Here is a 22453-nt window from a genome sequence, read left to right on the forward strand (position 1 = left end):
TGCACAATCCCCACAGTGCATGATTCACCCCTTCACCTGCCCCACTCCCTCCTGCACTGTTGGGGCGGGTCTCAATCTGCCCCACTCCCCCAAGCCCAGGCAGTCATAAAGAAAGTAGAGTGAAAGAAACTTACTGCCTGCTGTGATCCTGGCTCTGCAGGGTATCTGAGTGTGTGCACCCCTCCCTACCTGCTGCAGCAGCCTGTGGCTGAGCTGCCCTGGTGTTTGTGGCAGCTAAGCCCCAGTAGCAACCCCCTTCCGCTGCCTATGTAGGTAGTAGAGGTGTACTGATAGAGATTTTTTTGGCCATTACTGAAGGCTGATTTTTAGTGAGCCATATAGGCCAATACTGATCTGATTCTGATATGCAACTGGGCAGCATGGAGAGCAGCATCTGGCTGGTAAGTCTACTGTAGGGAAAGGGGGATGTGATGAGGGAAGGAGCATCGGGGGCGCAGATTGCGGCCCTTGTGGTGAGGGAGGGAGTGGGGCAGGAGCAGGCACTGCCCAGCTGGGGTGGAGTATTGGATGTGGGGCGGTGTGGCGGGGGGGGTTGGGCTCCCATTGCTGCATGCACCCTGGGAGGTCATGGGGAATGTGTGCCCCCAGATCTGCGCACAGGGCGAGGGCAGGCTGCTGCTGTAGGCTGGGGCTGGGGCAGCATTGGGCTCTTCCTAGCAGAGGGCCGGGCCAGGCTGCGCTTGGGGCAGGTGGCAGTGGTGCTGGGAGTGGGGCTACTGTGGGGGCTATAACCACCCCAAAATTCACCATTGACACCCTTCCCAGTGCTGCCAGTGCCTGCCCCAAGCACAGCCCCGGTCCAACCCCTCCACCAGGAAGACCCCAGCACTGCTCTGGCCCCAGTCTGCAGCAGCACCCCACCCTCGACCCATGTGCAGATCCAGGGGTACACTCCCCCCATGCCTTCCCAGGGTGCATGAAGCAGCAGGACCTGCCACCCCCTCTGGACAAGCCATTCACAGCTCTGTCCCATACCCTGTTGTGAGCTGGGGCTGGGACTGTGATGGGTTCTTCCTGGTGGGGGGCCAGGCTGTACTCGGGGCAGGCAGTAGCAGTGATGATAGGAGGGTTGGGGGGGCTGCAGCCACCCCAAAATTCACCATAGCCCCCCCAGACCCTCCTCCCAGTGCTGCCACCACCTGCCCCGAGTGCAGGCCAAGCCCTCAGTGGCAACCCACCCTTCTCTGCATGCAGATCTGGGTGGCACACCCCCACTCCATGCATGCTCTCCCAGATGCACGCAGCAGCAGGAGTCACCCCCTCCTCTCTGCGCCCCCTCCTTTGCCCTGGATGGGCAGCACCTGCCACTGCCCCAGCCCCACACCCTTCCACAGAATGGAGGCCTCAATCTGCCCCCCCATGTCCCTTCCCTCCCCCCACCCCTTCCCTCACAATGTACTTACCAGCCAGACACAGCTGTCCATGCTGCAGGGCCACATATCAGAATCAGATTGATATCAGCCAATATGGCTCATTAAAAATCAGCCACTGGTATTGGCTCAAAAAATTTCTATTGGTGTACCCCTAATCTGGAATAAAGTTGGGGACCTGCACTTCCAAGGATCATGAACATCTGGACAGAATCTAGAACATACTCATATCTCTAACTTTTAGAACTTTGGGCCATAATGCACAGGAATCCATTAAGATTTTTTTCTGCTGTACTACTTTCCTGCCACTTTTCAGAAGATGGAAAGGAAAGATCTCTGTATATTGTTGATACTAAACATGTACTGAATCCATTTTGGAGCATTTTCTTCAGACGTTGGGTCAGTTTCTCAGCAGAGGGCTCACAGTCTTTGCTTTTAAATAACAATTGTTTGGGGTGGAGGGAAAGTATATCAAAGACCACGTATTCAGGTTTGTTTAGCCTACCTACCTGTAGTAGTTGCTATGCCAGCATACTCTGGGGACTGATTGCTAACAGGTGAGGGTGCAGAGGGCACTTCTACTGAGGTGACAGATTTAGCTGGGGAGAATGGCACTGGGGACGGAGTTGGAGGAGCTGGTTCAGTCAGTATTATTTCTTCTCGTATTTCTGCTGTGGATGAGAAGACAGGTCATAAAAGATGCTGTTCAATGCACTTCATGGACCCTCATACAAGAGATCATATACATGAGAAATATATATTTTGGAGGCAAAATTCAACTGTGCATTTCAGGATATATAGCATAAATTAAATGCTCCTCTATTTACACCCATAGGAACCTTTAATGTATCCTCGGTAAGGGTACGGAAGTATATGAAGGATAGGGAAGACAGGGAAGTAAGGACATGGCATTATCTTATACAACAAAAGGGGAACTGAAGCACAAGAAAGCTAAGTGACTTCCTCAAGGTCACACAAGCATCTGTGGCTGCCAGCAGCTGTCATGTTTTTTCTCCCCCACAATGCACCCAATCAGCAGCCAAGGTGGTTGCCTTGTTCACTCTGCCTTAGGCCACTGGCAGAACAGGGAATTGAGCCCAGGTCTCTCACATCCCAGGCTACTGCCTTAACTAATGGACCATCTTAACTCTCCTAAACCTCAGGAGCAACAAACTAAGTCTCTTCTAAAATGGAGGACTGAGTTTTCAAAGATGTTTACGGGAGGTGACCATGCAACTCCCATTCAAATTAATGAGAGCTGCAAGGAGGGAGGAAGGATAGGGGATGGAAGTCACTTCTGCTGACTGTATGCTTCTTGGAACCTGACAATCATGTTATTTCTACTGAGACCATAGATTTCACTTTGGGACTTGAACATCCATTTGTCAAAAATGATGGCGTTCATCTAAGTTTTCATTCACTCCCCCCTCATTTGCTTTAGCATGAATCAAGAATAAGTCCACTGAAATGAATTAAACCAGTACAAGGGAGAAAGGAATGAGGACCAGGGTCATTTAAGTACAATTGGGTTTTTGCACATTAGCTGGTGTAAACCATCAATAAAAAAACCCTTTTCTCAAATCTGAAAGGTGTGTTTAGAAATTAAATTGTCAGACTTTCATAAGTAGACTCAGTAGGACCAGTAGCAAACTGTAAGACTAGATCAGAATCAGCTTCAGGGCACTTACAAGCCAGACACACCAGACTCCTAATTGACTGACTTCAAAAAAATGACATAGTTGTAAAGGAATGTTCTCTTTCTGGATAGACTTTGCTGGGGTGAAATGTGGATAACGAAATGCCCATGTGTAGCAATGGGTGAATCTTATAGACTAAAATTATCATAGGTATGCAAGGAATTGCAAAGAAAACACTCACCTGTGCTTCCTTCTCCTTTCATTGCCCTCATTAGCTCATTCGCTCTCTCCTGACAATGAAGTGATTCTAACAGGTACAATACGTAGTCATCAAACATCAAGTGAATAAGGTGAAAGGACCCTGGTAATGTAGTGATGTTAACAAACAAAAAAGCAATAAATGGTCTTAGTATTTGCACTGCACACCCATTTACAACATTCAAAAGGCACTGTAATTACCACTGGCCTTGCATAGTCCTGCTATCAAAGTATGTCACTCACTTAAAGGTGAGTCATTTGCAACACTAAAGGAACGTTAAGAGGTCAAGGTATTTTTTTCATCTGGATTCTGATTGCCAACATGCATTCATACCTAGATGTATACAGGTGATGTGAATTCCTGGGTCACATCTCAGAAGTTAAGCTTATGTCTAGATTCTAGTTCCTAAGGAAAGTATCCTGACAAATAAGTATCATTTTGTAGCAATTACAAATCCTGATCAAGAAATGTCTTGTACCAAGCTGCCTCTTCTATACCCAAACACTTACTAAAACAGATTAGATGGATGGGAAAAGTCAAAGTAAATCAAAGTAATAAAACTATATTCTTTATAAAATATATACTGGCCTAGAAAATATTTAGATGGCTAGACAGGCCTTCAGAGCTTCACTCTTCTTAGAAAGACAAAGGAAGTTTATAGTAGAGTCAGAAACTAGTTCCTGGCTCCTGGTCTTCCTTCATTACCTCCTCAATTAGAGGCTGATTATGTTTCTGTTAGCACATTGCAGCTAACTGGGGAATGGTACCATCTACATGGGACTTAAACAAAAAAAATTCTTCACAACTCTCTGGTAAGGTTGTTAGTATTATCAGTGACTGAAGGCCATTATTTATCTGTGATAGGACGGTCATTAATACAGATTGCTTCAAAAGGGAGCACTGTGGCAGTTAGTTGCAGTCTGAATGTATAACTGAATGTATCTTTTAGCAGAGGTATTTACATGACTGAAGGGTTGCAGTTACACTAACTGAATTAGAAATTTACAAAGATAAAATATCATAACGTTTTATGATGTGAACTGATCTTCTAGTTAAGAACTAGATAAGTACTTTCCTCTTTTACTCTAGCATTGTAAAATTAGCCAAGTACAATATTGCAAGTTTGGGGCATTTCTCAGATGCATCAGATATAATTACAGGCCAGGTTAGGATACTGAAGTGGATAAATCATTTATATGTTTTGATATGACAATTTTGATCAATCTAGGATGTCAGAATCATACAAACAAGAAACTAAAAGACACATTAGGTAAAAACATCCAGCCAGTGCTCTTCCAGGATTCTCTACTGTACATCTTCAGTGCTTTATCCAGTCTATCTCTGAATATAAGTCAGCTGATGTGTTCTCCCACTACTTTCCAAACAAGTTGATGTCAGCAATAATTGCAGATGCCTCAAAAAGTAGCACTGTTTCAGCCTGCTTTATTTATTCTGTGCTCCCTTTTCTTGTATTGTTATCAATCTAAACAGACTTATTTCCAACGCTAAGAACATTAGGCATGTTCTGTGCTCAACCCAAACACCTTGTACAGTGGCAATAATACTCGCCTGTCTCTGCTGGAAATACTTTGCCTCACACATCCTAGGATTACATGTGCCTTTTCCCAGAGCTGCATTATACTAAGGTGGGGAGGTGCAGTTAGTCATCCAACAGTCAACTAGCACATGCAGGTTATTCTCTTCCTGGGTTGTTTCCAACTAATGAGCTCTCAGCTTATAGCAGGAATTCTTGCTATTAATGCCTAAGTACATGACTTTGCACTTTGAGCTATTAAATTTAATCCCATTTCTATTAATTTTTTCTCAATATCCTCCATTTTTGCCTCTTTGATATTACAGGTCTCCTCCGTAGTGATGATGCCTCCAAACCTTGTGTCAACAGCAAATTTCATTGACAACCTCAGACTTTTTATACTAAGATCATTAATGAAAATATTAAATCATAGAATCACAAGGTCAGAAGGGACTTCATGAGTCATCTAATCCAAAACCTGCAGGATATGCTATTCCCAAACCATCCCAGACAGATGCCTAGACTCCAGTGAAAGAGATTCCTCAGCTTTCCCAAGCAGCTGGCTCCCTTGCGTAGTGTTCTGACTAGTAAGGATGTTTTTTCTGAGATTTAATCTGAATGTGCTTTGCTGCAACTTAAACGCATGGCTTTGTGTCCTGCCCTCTGCAGCAAGGGAGAGCATTTCTTCTTCCTCTTTTTTTATGACAGATCTTCAAATATTTGTCCCCGATTGACCTCCTTTTCTCCCAAATAAAAAATAAAATAAAATCACCCCCTTGAGGAAACTTTACTCCTAACCTCCACCCAGGTCAGTACTTCCCCTTTCAATACAGTTCATTCCTGTCTACCTACCAGTTCCTTACCCAGTTTACAATTCTAGTACTAATCCTCATCTTCCCTATTTTAACTAATAATTTCCTATATAGCAGCATATCAAATCAGCCTGAGCATATCTACTTCATTGTCTTCCTCTTCATGTCTTCAATGACTCTTGCCTTGAAAATGTATTCTAAAGCCTTGTGTAATATTGAAGTCAAACTAGCAAACATGTAGTTGCCTGGATCATTTTTCCCCCTTCTTAAAGGGAGTCAGCGTCAGATTGTATTGAATAACACTCTGACTTGTTAGATTTATTAAACATTCTTGCTATTGCAAAATTTTAGAGAACAATCCACAATGGGTCCAAGATCTCATTCCTAAGTCAAATTTCATATCCCAGATATTCCGGAATTTTCTTCTAGAAATTATCCAGTACCACCAACTTCAGTGCATTGAGCAATTTGGGCTTTGCTTCCACCTTAGATAGTCATAGATGTTAGATTCATAGATGTTAGGGTTGGAAGGGACTTCAGTAGGTCATCAAGTCCGACTCTCTGCCCTGGGCAGGAAAGAGCACTGGGTCAGATGACCCCAGCTAAGTTCTTGTCCAGTCTGCTCTTGAAGACCCCCAAGGTAGGGGAGAGCACCACCTCCCTTGGAAGCCCATTCCAGATTTTGGCTACCTTTACTGTGAAGAACCTTACTGAAATCTCAGGCATATCTAAATTACCTTGAATTTCCACCTACTTTTGCTATATATTACCCCCACTTCCTTCCTTGTTCTCTTTACTTTTGTACAACTAATGAATCTTTTAATATTTTTTTTTCTAATTTCTTTTGCAAAATCTAACTGTGCTAAACTTTTTTTTGGCAGTTTTCTGTTTGACCTTTGGTTTTGGCAAGATCCCTCACCTTCAGCTCTTAAAGAAACTAAGCTATCATGGGATCAGAGGGAAGGGCCTCTTACGGATCAAAAATTGGTTAAAAATAAGAAACAAAGGGTAGAACTAAAATGATCACTTTTACCACTAGGGGAAGGTAAATAGAGGAGTGCCTCCTATGGATCTGTGCTGGGGCCTGTTCTGTTGGACATATTCATAGATGATCTAGAAAAGGAAATGAATAGCGAAGTTGCAAAATTGATAGATGATGCAAAATTATTTCAATCCAGAATTGATGGTGATGAGTTGTAGAAAGATTTATCAAAACTGGGCAAGCGAGTAATAAAGTAGCAGATGAGATTTAACACTTTGCTCTTACCTGGAATACAGTGTACAAATCTGGTCACCCATATTCAAGGAAAATGAGCTCAAACTGGATTAAATGAAGGCAGGACTACCAGGGTGATCAGGGGTAATGAAAGGCATGTAGGAAAAGAAGAGACTCAAAGAGTTTGACTTGTCAAGCCTGGCAAAATAAAGATGGAGAGAGGATATGACTGAAAATTATAAATGTACAAGAGGACATGGTGAATACCAGAGAGGGAAAAGAGCTGTTTGAAATAAAGGACACCAGCAAGAGAAGAAATGAAGGACACTAGCAAGAGAAGAGTGGAACATGAATACATTTAGGTGGAAATTAGAAGAAGGTTTTTAGCTCTCAACGCTGTGAGGTTCTAGAACAGCCAAAGAACTTGTGAAGGGACGTTTGATCTGTTTATGGAAAAGTTTACATGACCTTCTTGCCTGTGATAGCAGAGTAGTAAATTCAGTGAACCTGGAGGTGCCTTGCTGTCCTTAACCTTTACATTCCTAAATCTGTTTTGAATTACTTGGCACATTAAAAAAACTGCCTAATATCTCTAGCAGGTGTGAACAGACTCATGCAAATAAATAAGGCCAGCAACCAGCCAAAACTACAGAAAACAGCCAACTGAAGATAAAACAGAAATTAATCCCTCCCACAGACATAAAATACTCAAGTCCCCCAGTACCAACCTCCTGCATACTCATCCCTCCATAAAACCTTGGCAAAGAGATGGCTTTTTCATTGTGTCTGAAAGTCAACAGATTTGGGCTCCTTCAGAACCGGAAGTATGCAAGACTGAATTCCAAAGCTGAGTATCTTTCACAAGGAATATCCTGCCAGCTGCCCCCTTTCTTATTACATCAAGGGCTCCAGCTCATTCACCCTCTGCAGATCACAAAGGCAGCAGCTGGGCACAGAGACAGCCCGCTCAAGCAGCCTCCCTGCCATCCCTGGGCTCACTGTCAACAGAATAAGCCCCTCTTGCTCATTCTTGCTTGGGTGCAGTGGAGGCTTGTATTTAGGTCAAGAAGATGGCTCAGAGAAGCCCTGAGTGCATGGTTCAAGACCAGTGGTGGGCAAAATGGTAAATCTGGCCTATGGCAGACTGCATTTCCCAGCAGCCCTGGCAAAGCTGCTGTTGCTGAACCTGGCCCTGCTGCCCAGGCACCCCAACCTGTCTACTCCACACCCACCACTGGGGGCAGGACATGCACAGGAAGGGTATATGGCTGGGCAGCTGGGATGAGGCTGCCTGCAGCTGGGAGTGAGATGTGTAGGCAGGGCTGGGGAAACCCCAGGATCTTGGAGCGGTGACAATAAGGGGCTGGGCCTGGGGAAGAGCCATGATCTGCTGTCCGCACATCCCTGTGACGAGAGCGGGTTTCTCAGGCAGAAGCATGCAGGGCATGGATCACAGCTATGCTTCGACTCTGGCCCCATGCTGTTACCACCCCAAAATCCCAGCCCTGGCCCTGGCCCCAGACAGCTCCTCGCCCAGCCATGCGCTCTGCCCACGCAACTCCTGGCTAGTCTCCACAGAGACCCTAGGATCTTGGTGACAGCGCAGGGTGAGGGCAGAGCCATAATGCGCCCCCTGCATGCCTCTGCCCACAGAACTGGGGCTTTGTGCCAGCTGCTGCCCCTGCCCCATGCTGTCTCCATGGAGCCATATAGGCAAAGTGTGTGGCTGGGTGGGGAGCTGTCCAGCACCAGGGCTGAGATCTTGGGGCATGACAGCATGGGGCCAAAGCAATGCCACTACCTGCTACCTTCATGCCCCTTTCCATGCTCATCACAGGGGTATGCGGGCAGCATATTGTGGCTCTGCCCCAGCCCCACTCTGTCACCACCCCAAGATCATGGGGTCTTCCTGACTCCATCCACCCATCTTGCTGGGGCCAGGGCCAGGGCAGGGGCCAAGCCACAGTCCACTCCCCATACACCCCGTCTGAGGAACCTGTGCCCATCAGGGCATGCGGGCAGCAGATCATGGCTCTTCCCCAGCCCTGGCCCCACACTGGTCCTGCACCAAGGTCTCTCTGGCCCCAGCCACTCATCTCACTCTCAACCATGACTCCATCCATCCCAGCTGCCCTGCCACACACCCTGCCCATGCAGGTCCTGCCCCTGGCTGTGGGTGCAGGGAGGATGGGTGGGTGCCCAGGAAGGAAAGCTGGGAAATGGAGTCTGCCACTGGCTGCACCCAGCCCACAGGCCGTATTTTGCCCACACCTGTTCAAGACCATGCTTAGAGTCCCTGTCTCCGGAGAGCCTGAGAGCAACACTGGGAGGAAGGAGCCCCAGTGAATGGGGATAACTATCAGCAGTGTAGTCAGGGTTGGGAGGGAGGCTGCATAGGTGTGACTTTCTCTCCAATAGGCAGATGTTTGAGCCCTTCCCAGAGTATAACTTTTAATTTCTTTACCACACTTCTTAGGCAGGGAAAAGATTCTGTTGGAACAAGATACGTGGGATATTTAAGCACGATTGGTTTCTGTTGAGGAAATTTGGAGGATACATGTGAAAGCTGAACTTACTGAGAACTAGCTTCTACCTTACCTATGGAGGCTAGTGCTATTCCATAAATATTAGCTTCTTTGCGCAGGCAGACTGTACAAGTGGGAAGTAGGAACAGCAGTTTGAAAGCCCCCATGCCATTATACAATGCTATCTAATAATTAGGTTTTTCAAAGCAATTGCACACACGCTTATTTCCTGTTGTGACAACTCTAGTCTCTGTGTCGCATTTTTTTCAGTGCACACATGTGTAACTGCCATTGTCATTAATGTGCGTTATGCCTATATACAGGGGGGAGGACATATATCTTTGTATCCTTGGAGCATGATCAGATAAGATACCTAAAGACATTTTTGTCCAAACAATACATACATCCATGCTCCATGATGAGGAAATTTCCTTCTGAAAATGAATAGAAAGGGCTTGATTCTCCATTTGCACCCATGAAAATCAAAATGGCAGCATTTCTCACCCACATTATAGAAGGTAAAACTGATTCACTAGCCGTAGAAGAAAGCCCTGTTCACGCATTGTGTGGGTTTAGCCTTACAAAACATTTGAATTGGAAAGCTTCTAAAATTTGAAGATGGAAGAAAATTAATCTTTTCAAAATGCTTAAACATCAGCAGCAGTGTTGGCAGAATCTTATTCAGTTTAACCATGCTCTGAAAGCTACAGGCCAGCGAACCATTCCATTCCTCTGATTTAACAATGACAGTGCTCCACTTTATCAGACCCTAGAATGAGCCTGATCTTTCTTTGGCACCAGTTTTATTCCGGTGTAACCCTGCTGACTTCTGTGGAACTATTACTGCACCAAGGAAGCAGGGGATTCAGGCCTATATTTAGATAATTATGATTATTAGTATCCTCTCCTGCTTCTATCATGTGTCAGGATTATAGATGCTCTTCCACCAACCCTCAGCTATTGGAAAGGAGCTATCACGTGATAACTTTCTAAGACTCAAGCACTAGAAGGCAAATAAAAAGAACCCAAGGTTTATTTTTAAAACAAAAATCTCATTATTTGGGGGGCCTAATTCTTGATTTTTTAAACTCTTGGGGGTGATAAAATCTTCATTATTTTAAAACTATCCAGACCACTTGTCACTTTCTCTTTTTCCTTATAATTATTTCTCTCTCTGGTTAGTTTTGGAGTCCATATAGTGCTTTTTAGACTAGGATTGGTATAAGACACTATACAGACCAGTGGAATTGTTCTAAGTAAATGCAACAATTCTATAGGTTGAGTGAGTCAAATGAAATGTAACGTACAAACTGAAACCAAATGTAGAACATGTCCTTTAGTTACTACTCTGAATAGTTCTTCATCATTATAGACAACCATTTATGTTGCCTTATGTTTGAAAGCTACTGTCTTAAGCAGGAAGCTATGATTGGGTTTTTCAAGTATTTTAAGTCAAGGAAAAGATCCCTACTGTGCTTGGTAAGCTATATATTCCTTTAATAAATGGGCTGGGGGCGTGGAAATCAACTGAGATACTGTAGCTACAGTGCTAATCTGCTTTCAACTCTGTTTTTGGAAGGACCAAATGTAATGCAATCATGGTGTTGTTACACCCATTCTCCCCAGCTAATGCATAGTAAGTATCAGTAGCTATTAAAAAAAGAGGAATTATGTGCAAGTTTCTTAAAGCACTGATATATACAGATCTGGAAAAGACTAGGGCCTTCTATTACTAATTAGTTGTTTTTATACACAGGATACATTGCCCAAACATTGCCACCAGCTGTGCTTTTGATACACACAGACAGAAGAGGGGTAGAAGAAAAAGAAAAAGAGAGAAAGATGAGCTTTTGTTTGCCAGGGATTGTTTCAACATGACAATGTCACCATGCCTAAATGCTTTGCACAGATTTGGATCTGTATGTTATTTCAGGCTATAAGCTAGCTAGTCCAGTGGCAGATACCTAAACTTTCTGTAGCCTTATCATGAAGTAATTTCAAAGCTAGCATATATTAGTACTGCATATAATAATGACTCCAACATCAGCCACATACTTTTTATCATATCTTAGTTTCAAACACCCCCTCAGATAGTTCTTTGTTTACAAAAATTATACTGTAAGTGTCTGGCACTGTTTATTGCTGAAAATGAAAAAGAAGCCCAATGAAATCAGTGTCTGCTGAAAGTCTCCAGTGTAGCCGAACTGCCCAAGTTTTCAGCTAAGATAAGAACAAATTTATATAGAAGAGGATATTTAAAACAATAAATCAATGTCGTCTTTGTTTCACTTCATTGTATAGTACTGATTAAAAATGCACAGGATACTATAAGTATCGGAGGAACTGTTTTAAATTAAGCCCACAACAAGCTCCTGAGTCCTGGCTCTGATTTGTTTTAATTTAGGGGATAATTGGTGCTTTGGAACTTGCTCAGCTCTAATTCAATAAAAATGAATCAAACAATGGCTTGTCATTAGAGCACTGTTGCATTCATTCAAGAGATTATAATTTGGTTCCTGCTTTTAAGTAACATTTCTGACCCTTTGGGGAGAAATATGTGCAAGAGATAGTGCAAGTTGTTATGCTGGGATCTGGTCCTTACTGTTTGGCACTGTTAGGTTCTCTAAGGAATTGAATATACTTGTTCATTGAAAACTCCCCCTGACATCAGTGGATTTGCAGAACTGAGCCTAGGGTGAGGGAAATTCAAGTAATCCAGTAAAGATAAATATAGGTCCTTATTCATAGAACTAGTGCACATTGGTTAAAAGGAAGCATCTTATGTGAGCTTACTATAAGAACACCTCAGGGAAGTCCATTTTACCCTCATGAAGACATAAAAATAGCCTTTAGTATCACTATAGACAGAATTACTATGCAAGTGTAATTTTAAAACACTTATATAGCCTTTCTAAACACATAATTCTTTCCACATGTTTATACTGTAATTGTATATAGTATAATTATTTGTAAGCAAGTGATCTTAATAGACATAATTGACAAATATTTATATAAATTAAATTAGCAATACTTGTAAGAGACAGGATTTTATTTAAAGTATTCTTTTGAAAAATAGTAAGGAACTAAGATCTGCCTTACTAAAACTGTGTGGGATAACTTATTAGAATGAAGATTGTCAAAAGACAGGCAGGTTGTTTAAGCATTTCCCCATAATCTTTCTCCACTGAAAGTAATAAAACCAGGGCTGGGAAGATTTTTTCCCCCCAACATAAGCTATTTGCTAAAATATGTAGCTTTAGTGGATTCTAAACTGGTTGCAAATCTGGAGAAAAGTTTTAGCTGAAGAAACAAATATGAAGAAAAACATTTGGAAATGTCAAAACAAACTGACTTTCCCAAATGTTTCAGTTTTTTTAGGTTAGGTTCACAAAGGAACTTGTGCACCATTCACAAAATCAAAAAGGGGGAGGAAGAGAAGGTGATTCTCCTCTTATATTCAGTTGTTCATTGGTAAGTGTAGTCACTTGGGATGTGGGATGCTAGTTTGATTCCCCTCTCTACCTCAATCAGCACTGGGATTTGAACCAGACCTCCCATTTCACAGGATGGTGCCTCAAGTACTAGGTTTACTGGTGTGGTTTTCTCTTCTGTTGAAGCTGTTCCACTTTATAGAAATAATTATATATTCATTAAAACAATGACCAAAACCGGGGTTTCCTTACCTATCAGACAAGTGTCCTAACAACCAAAGGATTATTCTAATATAATGAATATATAAGCCTTTGTATAAAGTGGAACTGCTTCAACAAGAGAGATTTAAAAAAATTCACCCTACAATAACTCCACCATCCCCTAGCTAAGGCTGTTTACTGGGAGGCTGGAGGCAGTGTTTCAAATCCCTGATCTGAAACATACTGAGAAGAGATTTAAACCTAGGTCTCCCACGTCTTCAGTAAATGCCCTAACTACTAGGATATAAAGGGGAGGAGGCAGGGGATAACATCTCTTCCTGGTTTCATGGTTCCTAATAATAATAATAATAATAATAATAATAATAATAATAATAATACTCCTTATTTGCCTGCAATTCCAGCTTATTCCAGTTTTAGGTGGAAGCTCAACAATTACATTTGTTGAGCTTTTGGTTCCTTCACCAAACTGAAAAATCTGTTACAGTAGCAACCTAATTATAATGCCAAAGTGCCATGAAATGCACAAAACAAGTGACCACAATTATAATCTTTTCAGTATACCCTTATATTATTTATTTCATGTAGAAAAAGATGTGTGCAAGAGGGAGACATGAGCAAACCATCCATGCAAAAACTTCACAAGATAAATGTAGAATAATTTGCACACTTAAAGTTGCAAGAAGCATGAGATGCAAAAGTCAAGTTTCTCACAGCAACACAACATTAGCTATTTTCCATATCCTATGTTTTTATGAAATACAGTTTATAACAAAGAATATTGTAGTGGGCTACATGCTTATCCAAGATGGGAATTTAAATTGTTGCATACATGAAGCTTGAGAGAGATAATGTAACTTTTGCAACTTTGTGGGTTTTTTAACAATTTTAAATGTGCATCTTCAATATTGTGCAGTTTCAAGAACAATAACAATAGTAATAATCATCATCATAATCATAGTTATTATTATTAATATTGCATATGTGCAGGGTTGTGCCTGCATGCAGATTGGTGAGTGCTTTAGGGACCTGAAATGCCTGCACTCAAAATGGGGTGCTTGTTCAGACTCTGAGCAGAGGGATTTCTGCAGTGTTGAGAAGCAAGCTGGGCTCCGCAACAGGAGCAAGCTAAGCTCCCACTCTGGACAAAGGTCTGGTGATTAAGGGAAGAGAATGAGCATGAGAGGGGGTGGAAATACGATGTAGGCAGAGCCCTGGTACTTAAGCACAATTCAGAGAATGAAAAAACAGTGCGTAGAATTTTTAATATTGCCACTATCCCAATGTCTGCCAAGAGTGGCTTAAGGGGCCATGTTGAAAAGCTATGCTTAGAACCTCTATCAGCAGGAAGCCATGGGTCCAGCTAGACTCTATGAGTATTGACTCTCATGCTTTTTAATCAAAAGATTTAGTATTCTTCTTAAAGATCCAGCATTAAAATAAATAAGTTTCTAGTCTTCACGATTGTGGAGAAAAGCTTAGAGATACAACCAGTTAAGTATGTCCAAGGGTTGAAAAACCCAGGAGGTAAATCAAAATAATCTGAAAGGATTTTTTAAAAACTCTTTCATGTTTTCTTAATTTCATGTCACAATTTTAGGGAGCTTGATTTACAATTTCTGAATGCCTAGGGCTGGGAGTACCAAGTCCTCACTGCCAGCTCCTCAGTACCCCATGAACTGGTCTGCAGGACACCAAATTCTTGCTTCCCCATTGCTTGCTCCGTGCACCTTAACTGGATCGGGAGCAAAAAAGCATCAGACCCAGAAGCCTTTCATCTATAAAAGGTAGGTCCCTTTATGGATGAGAACTGAGCACCACCTCAGAGAATGAAAACAGCAAAGCCCTGTGGGCAGAAAACATGCCAGAACTCAGTACCGCTCCCTCACAATTTCATTGTTATTAGTCTCCTAATTACACATGCTGAGATGAGTGCACTTATGAAAACACTCCTGCGTGTGCAGGGCATCTCTAAATGACTGCAAGTGTTCAGATTTAAAGACACAAGTAAAATAAGCTGTTTTCAATCATTCCTGTTTTAACTAATTAAATTTATGCATGCACAGACTTGTCAACATGGACTGTTTACATACCAGATCGAAGTGAATCTACTTTTTCAGTTCTGTGTGAAAAGAAACAGGACAATCTTCTTTCAAAATGGGAAGGCATACCCTCCCCACTCTTGCAGAACTCAAAAAGAACTGAAAGGAATTTGTTCAAATGTTGCCTGCTGCTAGTAAGTGCCTTGAAAATTTCAACCTGACACTTTTTTTAAAAAGTCCCAGATACGTGAGAATATAGGCATTTTCATTAAAAACTTTTTTTGAAACACAACCTTGGATACAGCATTTCCTATTGCAAGAATCAACCATTACAATAAAATAAAAAGTACCAAAGCTGGGTGCACTGTGCAAAGTCATGTCTCGAATCACCCGAGTGCCAAAACAGGACCACATCAAAAGGAACTGCTGAGCTACTTTCTTCAAAGAACCTTGTCTCTTGGCAGCTACCTACAAAAAATATATATATTTATAACATGCATAAACTTTTGTTAGAATTTTGTACTGTCCAATGCTATGCATGTCTGCCTATTTGCTTTACTGGAAAACCACATCTCATCATAAATTTAGCTGGATGTTAAAGAAAATTAGGGTAAAGATTATAATAAATATACTTGAAGCCACCCAATACATGACAGTTCTTTACAGATTAGTCTGCACAGAGAGGAAATCTGCATAGGACAATACTTGATAACTTCTAAATCATAGTATTTGTGCTTGCAAGGGTTACATCTAGATTACAACTAATAAAGGAATTTATTAGACAGCCTAACAACATCCTCTGGTCTTATCTTAATTTGATTCTTGATAATTATCTAGTTCAGGAAGCAAATTACCTAGTTCAGGTAATTATCTAGTTCAGGAAGCCAATTTAGAATAAATACTGGTAAGCCTACACTGCAAAAATAATTCACTTGAATTTTTAAACTACTTGGCTCCTGCTGTACTCATATCACTTTTAGTGCTTACTTTCTGTGAACATTCATATAATCAAGTTTCAGCAGCAATAACACTTTTTTCAGAAAGCAATGTTTAAGCTTACACTCTGAAATACATATTTTCTGTATTCATACCTAAGTCTAAAAAGTTTGTTCTTTTAATGAGTTAATGGAAAAAGCAACAAGTCCTTTCTAATAGTCATAACTAATGGTAGCAATTGATCAGTGAAAAGAAATTTTGCAAAAAAACAAGTATTTTCAAATAACAGACACATGCAGAAAGGGAAAAAACTGTAGGATTTTTAACATGATATCCTTTATGAATGACCTGATCAACTCCCATAGTGAAATTTGGAAACAAGGAGATGGCATTTTCCAACAGAACAAGTAAATGTAATATATTATCAACTGTGATGTAAGATAATAAGTAGACAGAACTGTATAATTACATAGCATTGAATTACAATATGCTGATACCTGCTGGGCTGAAAATGTTCATATGACTAGTAAGTACATTTCAGCATCCAACTAAGTAAAATAAGATTTGTCACAAGTCAGTAACTGATGTTTCCAAGTTTTCTTAAAAATCACACAACTTTACCCTTTTTTGAATAATGAGCTAGTCACTAATCTTTACTCACTAATCTTTATTCACTAAAATACATAATGATGACAATAATTAGGGCTGTGCAAGGCTTCGGTCTCTGATCCAATTCAGCTGAGATTTGGCCTGACTCAGTGGCTGAATCTCTGAATCCAAACTGAGTCAGGAGACCCTTTAATTTCTCTGAATCAAATCGGAACCCTCTGAATCGATTTGGAGAGATTCAGAAAGATTTGGTGATTCAGATATGGACACAGGTTTAAATGGTTTTCCTACAACCCCAAGGTACCAGGCTGAGATGCTGGGGAGGATGGAGTGTCCCATGGGAGCATGTGTGTGGGGTCCCCAGTGTGCTTGGCAGCAGACCTGGGAATAGATCAGAAACACTTCTGGGTCCACTGGGGAGCATGCTGGGCCCCCCTCCGCACTTCCCTGGCTCAGTGACTGGTGCCTCCTGGGTCTGGGGGGGCACCTGGGGTCCCCCCACAGCCAACTGCCAAGCTGGAGGGTGCAAGGGGGCCCCCCACGTGCTCTCCAGCAGACCCAGAAGTGGACGCAAAAGTACTTCCAGTCCACTTCCAGGTTTGCTGCCGAGCACATGGGGGGGCCCCCAAGCTCCTGTGAGATGCTTCATCCACCCCACCATTGCAGCATTCATGAGACGTGCCTGGTACCTCTAGGTATGTAGAAAAAACATTTAAAGCTGTGCCTATGGCCAAATCGATGGTTCTCCGAATCAGCATCAAATCTTCAGATTTGGATTCAGCTGAATTGAATTGGGGACAGTGATCTGAATCAATGAATCAAATCACTGCCCCTGATTCAAGCTAAATCTGAATCTGAATCAAATACGGCCCGTTTTGTACACCCCTAATGATAATTAGTCCAGCTAAAATTCTCAAAGGAATAATGATTTATCCTGTGTTACATCATTTTAAAAGATGAATCTGAATCAAAACATCAGATATCTACACCTTGGTATATGAGGAAAGGAGGTGTGATAGAGTACTTGAAATCTGAACTCTGATTTAGCTCCAAACTTGGCACATAGAATTGAAGAAACCAAAATACTGGCATTGAGCAGCCCTGACCTGAAGTCTGAAATTTGGATCCAGATTTTGCAAACTCAGGGCCTTTGTTCCACGCTAAACACCTGTTACTTGATAGTGCACACTCGTAACTCAAATTCTAACCCCCATTACCAACCTTCACAACGCATCTGTCCACCATGGAATCCAACCACTCAATGTATGACTCAATAGGTGACTGCTCCTCCAAAAGGTGATCAAACTCTTGATACACTAGAAAACAAAGAGAGAAAAAAACTCCCAAATCAGAACTTTAACTCCATTTTAAGGCAAGACTGGGGGAAAAAAAATCTGAAACAGTCAATAATGTGCTGCCAATTAGCTCAGCTAATCACAATCGGTTATTTAACTATTAAATATGTGTACTCCTTCTGGTTAAAGCCATTCCTGTGCTTAGTCTCTGGATCCTGATCCCATGGAAATTAATGAGGATTCTTAAAGAACTTCAGCTGGAGCAGAATCAGGGACAATCATTTGAAATCATCTTTTGGTTTAAACTTCAGCTGCCCGCCCAGAAATAAAATACGTTTATGGTGTTTTCCGTGCAAAGCACTAAGCTAGGCTTTGACCCTGGTGATGAAAAAGGTCATGCATGAAATTGATTTAGAAATGCATAGAGGATCTTTTAAACACCAAATGGGTAAGTATTGTTGACAGGCCTCTCATCTGTATATCTCCAGTGCACAACGAGTTAGCTGTAAGATCATGTTTTAACTGCAGCCACTATTTCTTTCTATTGCTAAACAAGCAAAAGAACATTATTTCCAATAAAGTTTGTACTTTTTAAAAAAAGAACTGATCATCACCACACAAATATTATGATTACCAGGGAGTTTCCAAAGACAGCCTGAATGCCTTTGATTTTCAATCTCTCTCTCTCTCTCTCTTTTAATACAGAAAGTAAAACCAGGCAAGTCATTCACAAGTGTCAATTAAAATTGCGAATCTCCAGTTAATTTATGAGAAGAAGCTATTGGAAGACAAGGAGTCATATATCTGAACATCTCAAGGAATTGTTCTGCAACTGAGCTAAAGAAAATGGTCCAGTAAATCAAGAGGAAAGATACTTTATACCTGCTGTGTCACAGGATGATTTAATGCGCTGTGCATTTCCCTTTATACTTAATTATAAACAACAGGAGAGAGGAATTTCCCACCATTAGAACAGATGCTGGGAGCAGACAGAGGAGGCAAACTCTGAGCTGGCAGTTAGAGAAGAATGTCAGAGGGAGACTAAGAAAAAAAAAGCAAGATACAAGAAGGTTTTCCCTTCCAGATGCATGGGCAGTTTTATGAGCAGCACGCTGACCTGAATGCTATAGATCAGGCAGTACTCTTACCAGCTGAAATGGCCAAGCAGTTGGAATGCTTTTAAGAGTTTTCTCATCCTACATACAGTTGTGATGCAGCACAGGAGTTTATTTTATTTTGCTCATTACAAGGGGCTAAGCTGGCACAGCTGGGAAATGCTGAGGAATTAACCCTTTCTTGCTTTCCCCTCACGATTTTGTGAACCAAAGACCCTTCTTGCTCAATATTGATCAACAGGAGGAGGCCGGTCTCCACCTTCTGACCAGAGGCCCTGGCCAGGCATAGAAGAAACTACTTCACAGTACAGATGAAGTCATTTATGTCCTTTGAAGCATGAGGAGAGAGACAAGGGTAGGATCAAAATTTATTGTCTGCTTTGCTCCTGGGGAAGGGCACCTGTATGCCATCCCTTACCAAGGGCTGGTTATAAAGTTACTTCTGTAGCCTAAAGGGACTGTCACAGGCATTACATTTCTACCAGGAGAATCACCACTTTTTTGGTGGAAACTACAAGGGTACAAAGGCTGATTCAATTTCTCCCAGGGGAAACTTGCCCCCTCCAGAAGAAAGATCTTCCAGGTGTTAACCTGGTGTCAACCTGGCAGGGAGTTCAAAGCCAGCGGGGTCAGAAATTGGGTTCAGGGGGCTTTCCCAGCCACACAGGCTTTAAATGCTGTGTGTGCCACTGAGCTGGCACTGGGCTGTGCTACAAGAGGAGAGTAAAAATGTCAGGGAAAGACTCCATGCCTGTTCCCCATTTCCCACTCTGGGAACAGGAATGGATTAGCCACTGCTATCTATGCCTTCCCCAGACTGGGATCACCCTGGTCTCAGGAGCAGCGGTGAAGGGATGATTGTAGGCTGAACACCTATACTGTTCCCTCTCCTGGAAGTATGTCTGATGATGGAAATTTCTACCACTAGAATGAACACCTGCTTCACCTGTGGCCACAGACAGCTCTTCCAGGGACATGAAAGAAGGAGTATAAGAGAGAAATCAGGAAATAAGCAATTATATTACTTCCTTTTTATGTACTTATGACAAGGTATTTAGCAGAATTCACAGGTTCACTGGAGACTGACATGGTCGCACCATGAGCACTTCTGCTATGGCCTCAAATTCTCAACTTCTAGGCTTCTAGCTCACCCCAGCATCCATGTCACTGAAGCAGGGTATTGTACTATTAACAAGGTGAATGAGCCTCTCTGTAATAAGAAGTAACTGCAACAGTTTTAGTACAAGTCTGCATAGCTCAAAGATGTTTTTTCCAGGTACTATAGTTGGAAATTGTGCCCTATGGATGATAAATGTTGAGATTTCCCAACACCAGTAATCTGTGAAAGGGTGCTAAAAGTCCACATGCAATATTATTACTAAGACATCTCAATGCCATTATAAAGTGAGGATCAAATATTACCCTCTCAGGAGGGACCTGTTTAAACATGATGTGTATGTATGTGCACTGCAAAAGGATACAGTGGTTTCAGTAAAATAAGAATCTGAATCTTCACCCAAAATAAATCAAACCTAGATCAGTCTCTTTCATAGTGTGAAAAGTTTGAATTGCTTTTCTTTATCTATACCTTTCTGCCAAGATTTAAAAGAGGATGAGGAAATCAACTGATTAATAAGTTTTTGAGGGCAGAGAATATCTTTTGGATGCATACACGTATAATTCCCAGTACTATGGCCTCTAATCCTTACTGGGACCTTAGACACTACTGTAATGGAAGTGCAAGTGGCAAGACATGGGAAAGATGTCTTAGTACTGTTAGTATAGAAAAAGAAAATGCTTTTAAATAGCAGTAAGATAGTGTGTGAGGATATATATACTGGAGATTTAAAAGGGACTAAGCTGATTTTCAAGCCTGCTCTGAGCTTTCTTGTAGAATGGAAAATACATTGCAACAGCAGCACTGCATTTGCTGCACTGGGCCTAACAAAAAATGTAAACTCTTTAGAACTACATCCTGGTAGACTTATCCTTGTTTACCTGTCTTTAAATTGCCTCTACTGAGGGAGAAGCTATGGCAAAGTTAAAAAGATAAAGTAAATGCCACATGTCTACACACATCTCAAAGTAATCCTGATCCAGGCTTGATCATTTATATTGGATTATTGTTCCTGAAATAGCCTCTCCTCTATTTCCCATCATACACCTTTCCTTTTTTGTTGCAGAGCGGTTACCTACCAACACTTACATGTGCTTAAATCCATCCCTGGTGAGGAAAGTTCTTAAGATTATATTTCATTATAATGGGACTTTTAAACACATACCTAAGCTTAGCACATTTTTAAGCATCATTCCTGAATATGGATGCTTTCCTGAATCAAAGCCAAGACTATTAAAAGCAATTAAAAATTAAGGTTTTGGGAACTGGGTAATTCTTAGGGGTTGGGGATGGGTGCTAAGGACATTATAGGAGAAGAGAGCTCTTCTGGCTGCTAGGAAACAGGTTAATCTGGACTCCTGAATTCAGGAAGATCCACCCTGTCCCTGCCCCAGACTGACTCTCAGTACATTCTGCCTTCTCTGCTGCAAACTCCTGGCTCTTTCCTCTCAAACCTGGAATCATCAGTGGTGAAGGAGGGTCATGTCAGGAGGTAAATACAAAGGCTGGGAGGAAATGGCAAGAATCCTAAAACAGTTTTCCACTGGGAAGTAGAGCCAGCAGGCAGCAGCTTAACCAGGGTGGGACAGCCAGGCCAGCAGCCCTGGGTGCTGATTTATGGGGGTGGAAAAATAACAGCTGCTAGCAGAGCTGCACAATTGCACCAGTGTCACAGCAGCAGCTGGAAGTTACCACTGCTCCAAGCTCCCAGCTACCTTGTTACACATCTCCTAGCACAAGATGGTCAGGAAATACGCGGCCAACCACCTGCTTGTTGGAGCTTCCTGAATTCAATGAGAAATGTGAGGTGTATGGGAGAGTTCATGTTACTTTCAGGATACCAAGTGAGAGCAAAGATTAGAAATAGTATTAATGACAACCGTACCCATGTTTAGCACCTCAGTGTAGAACACCAAGAGATGTGCAGCAAGTGCTGCTTTAGGATTAGAACTGTGCATTTCATGGAAAACTCAGCTAAGTCTTTTGCAATTACAATAGATGGCCTTTCACCCTAGATGCAACCTGCCACTTTAAGAAAGCATATCTCTGAGCTTTCTGAAAGTCATTCTTCAACTCATGCCCTTTGTTATACCAAGACAAATGATGTCAACCTATATATTCTCTTGGCATATGACAGGTATTGATTGAGAGAAAGTCATTATGACATTTCAGCCAATAAAAAGTTCACTTGTTCATAAATGTGCTTTGTAAAGCTTATGTTTTTTTTCTTTTATAGGCCTTTACAGGTGACTCAGATACATAATAATATTCTTGATTCTTGTCAAAATCATCCAAAAGGCAGCTATCCCATGATA

At 41.9% G+C, this 22453-nt stretch overlaps 1 protein-coding gene across 2 annotated transcripts in view; it reads right to left on the reverse strand.

Annotated features, from left to right (window-relative positions):
* RFX4 (regulatory factor X4) overlaps positions 1–22453 on the reverse strand; it is a 126590-nt gene that overhangs the window by 27621 nt on the left and 76516 nt on the right. The window contains exons 12-15 of one of the 2 annotated variants that reach the window (XM_090041091.1): positions 17833–17927; positions 15417–15534; positions 3270–3389; positions 1901–2062 (exon numbers count right to left, since the gene is read on the reverse strand). In XM_090041091.1, the coding sequence (XP_089897217.1) occupies positions 1901–2062; positions 3270–3389; positions 15417–15534; positions 17833–17927 (495 nt within the window). The remainder of the gene's footprint in view (positions 1–1900; positions 2063–3269; positions 3390–15416; positions 15535–17832; positions 17928–22453) is intronic. The other variant, XM_090041090.1, reaches the window with a different exon arrangement.

The sequence above is a fragment of the Crocodylus siamensis genome, chromosome 4 (genome assembly GCF_052110815.1).
Source record: "Crocodylus siamensis isolate JL-2025a chromosome 4, ASM5211081v1, whole genome shotgun sequence".
NCBI classification, from domain to species: domain Eukaryota; kingdom Metazoa; phylum Chordata; order Crocodylia; family Crocodylidae; genus Crocodylus; species Crocodylus siamensis.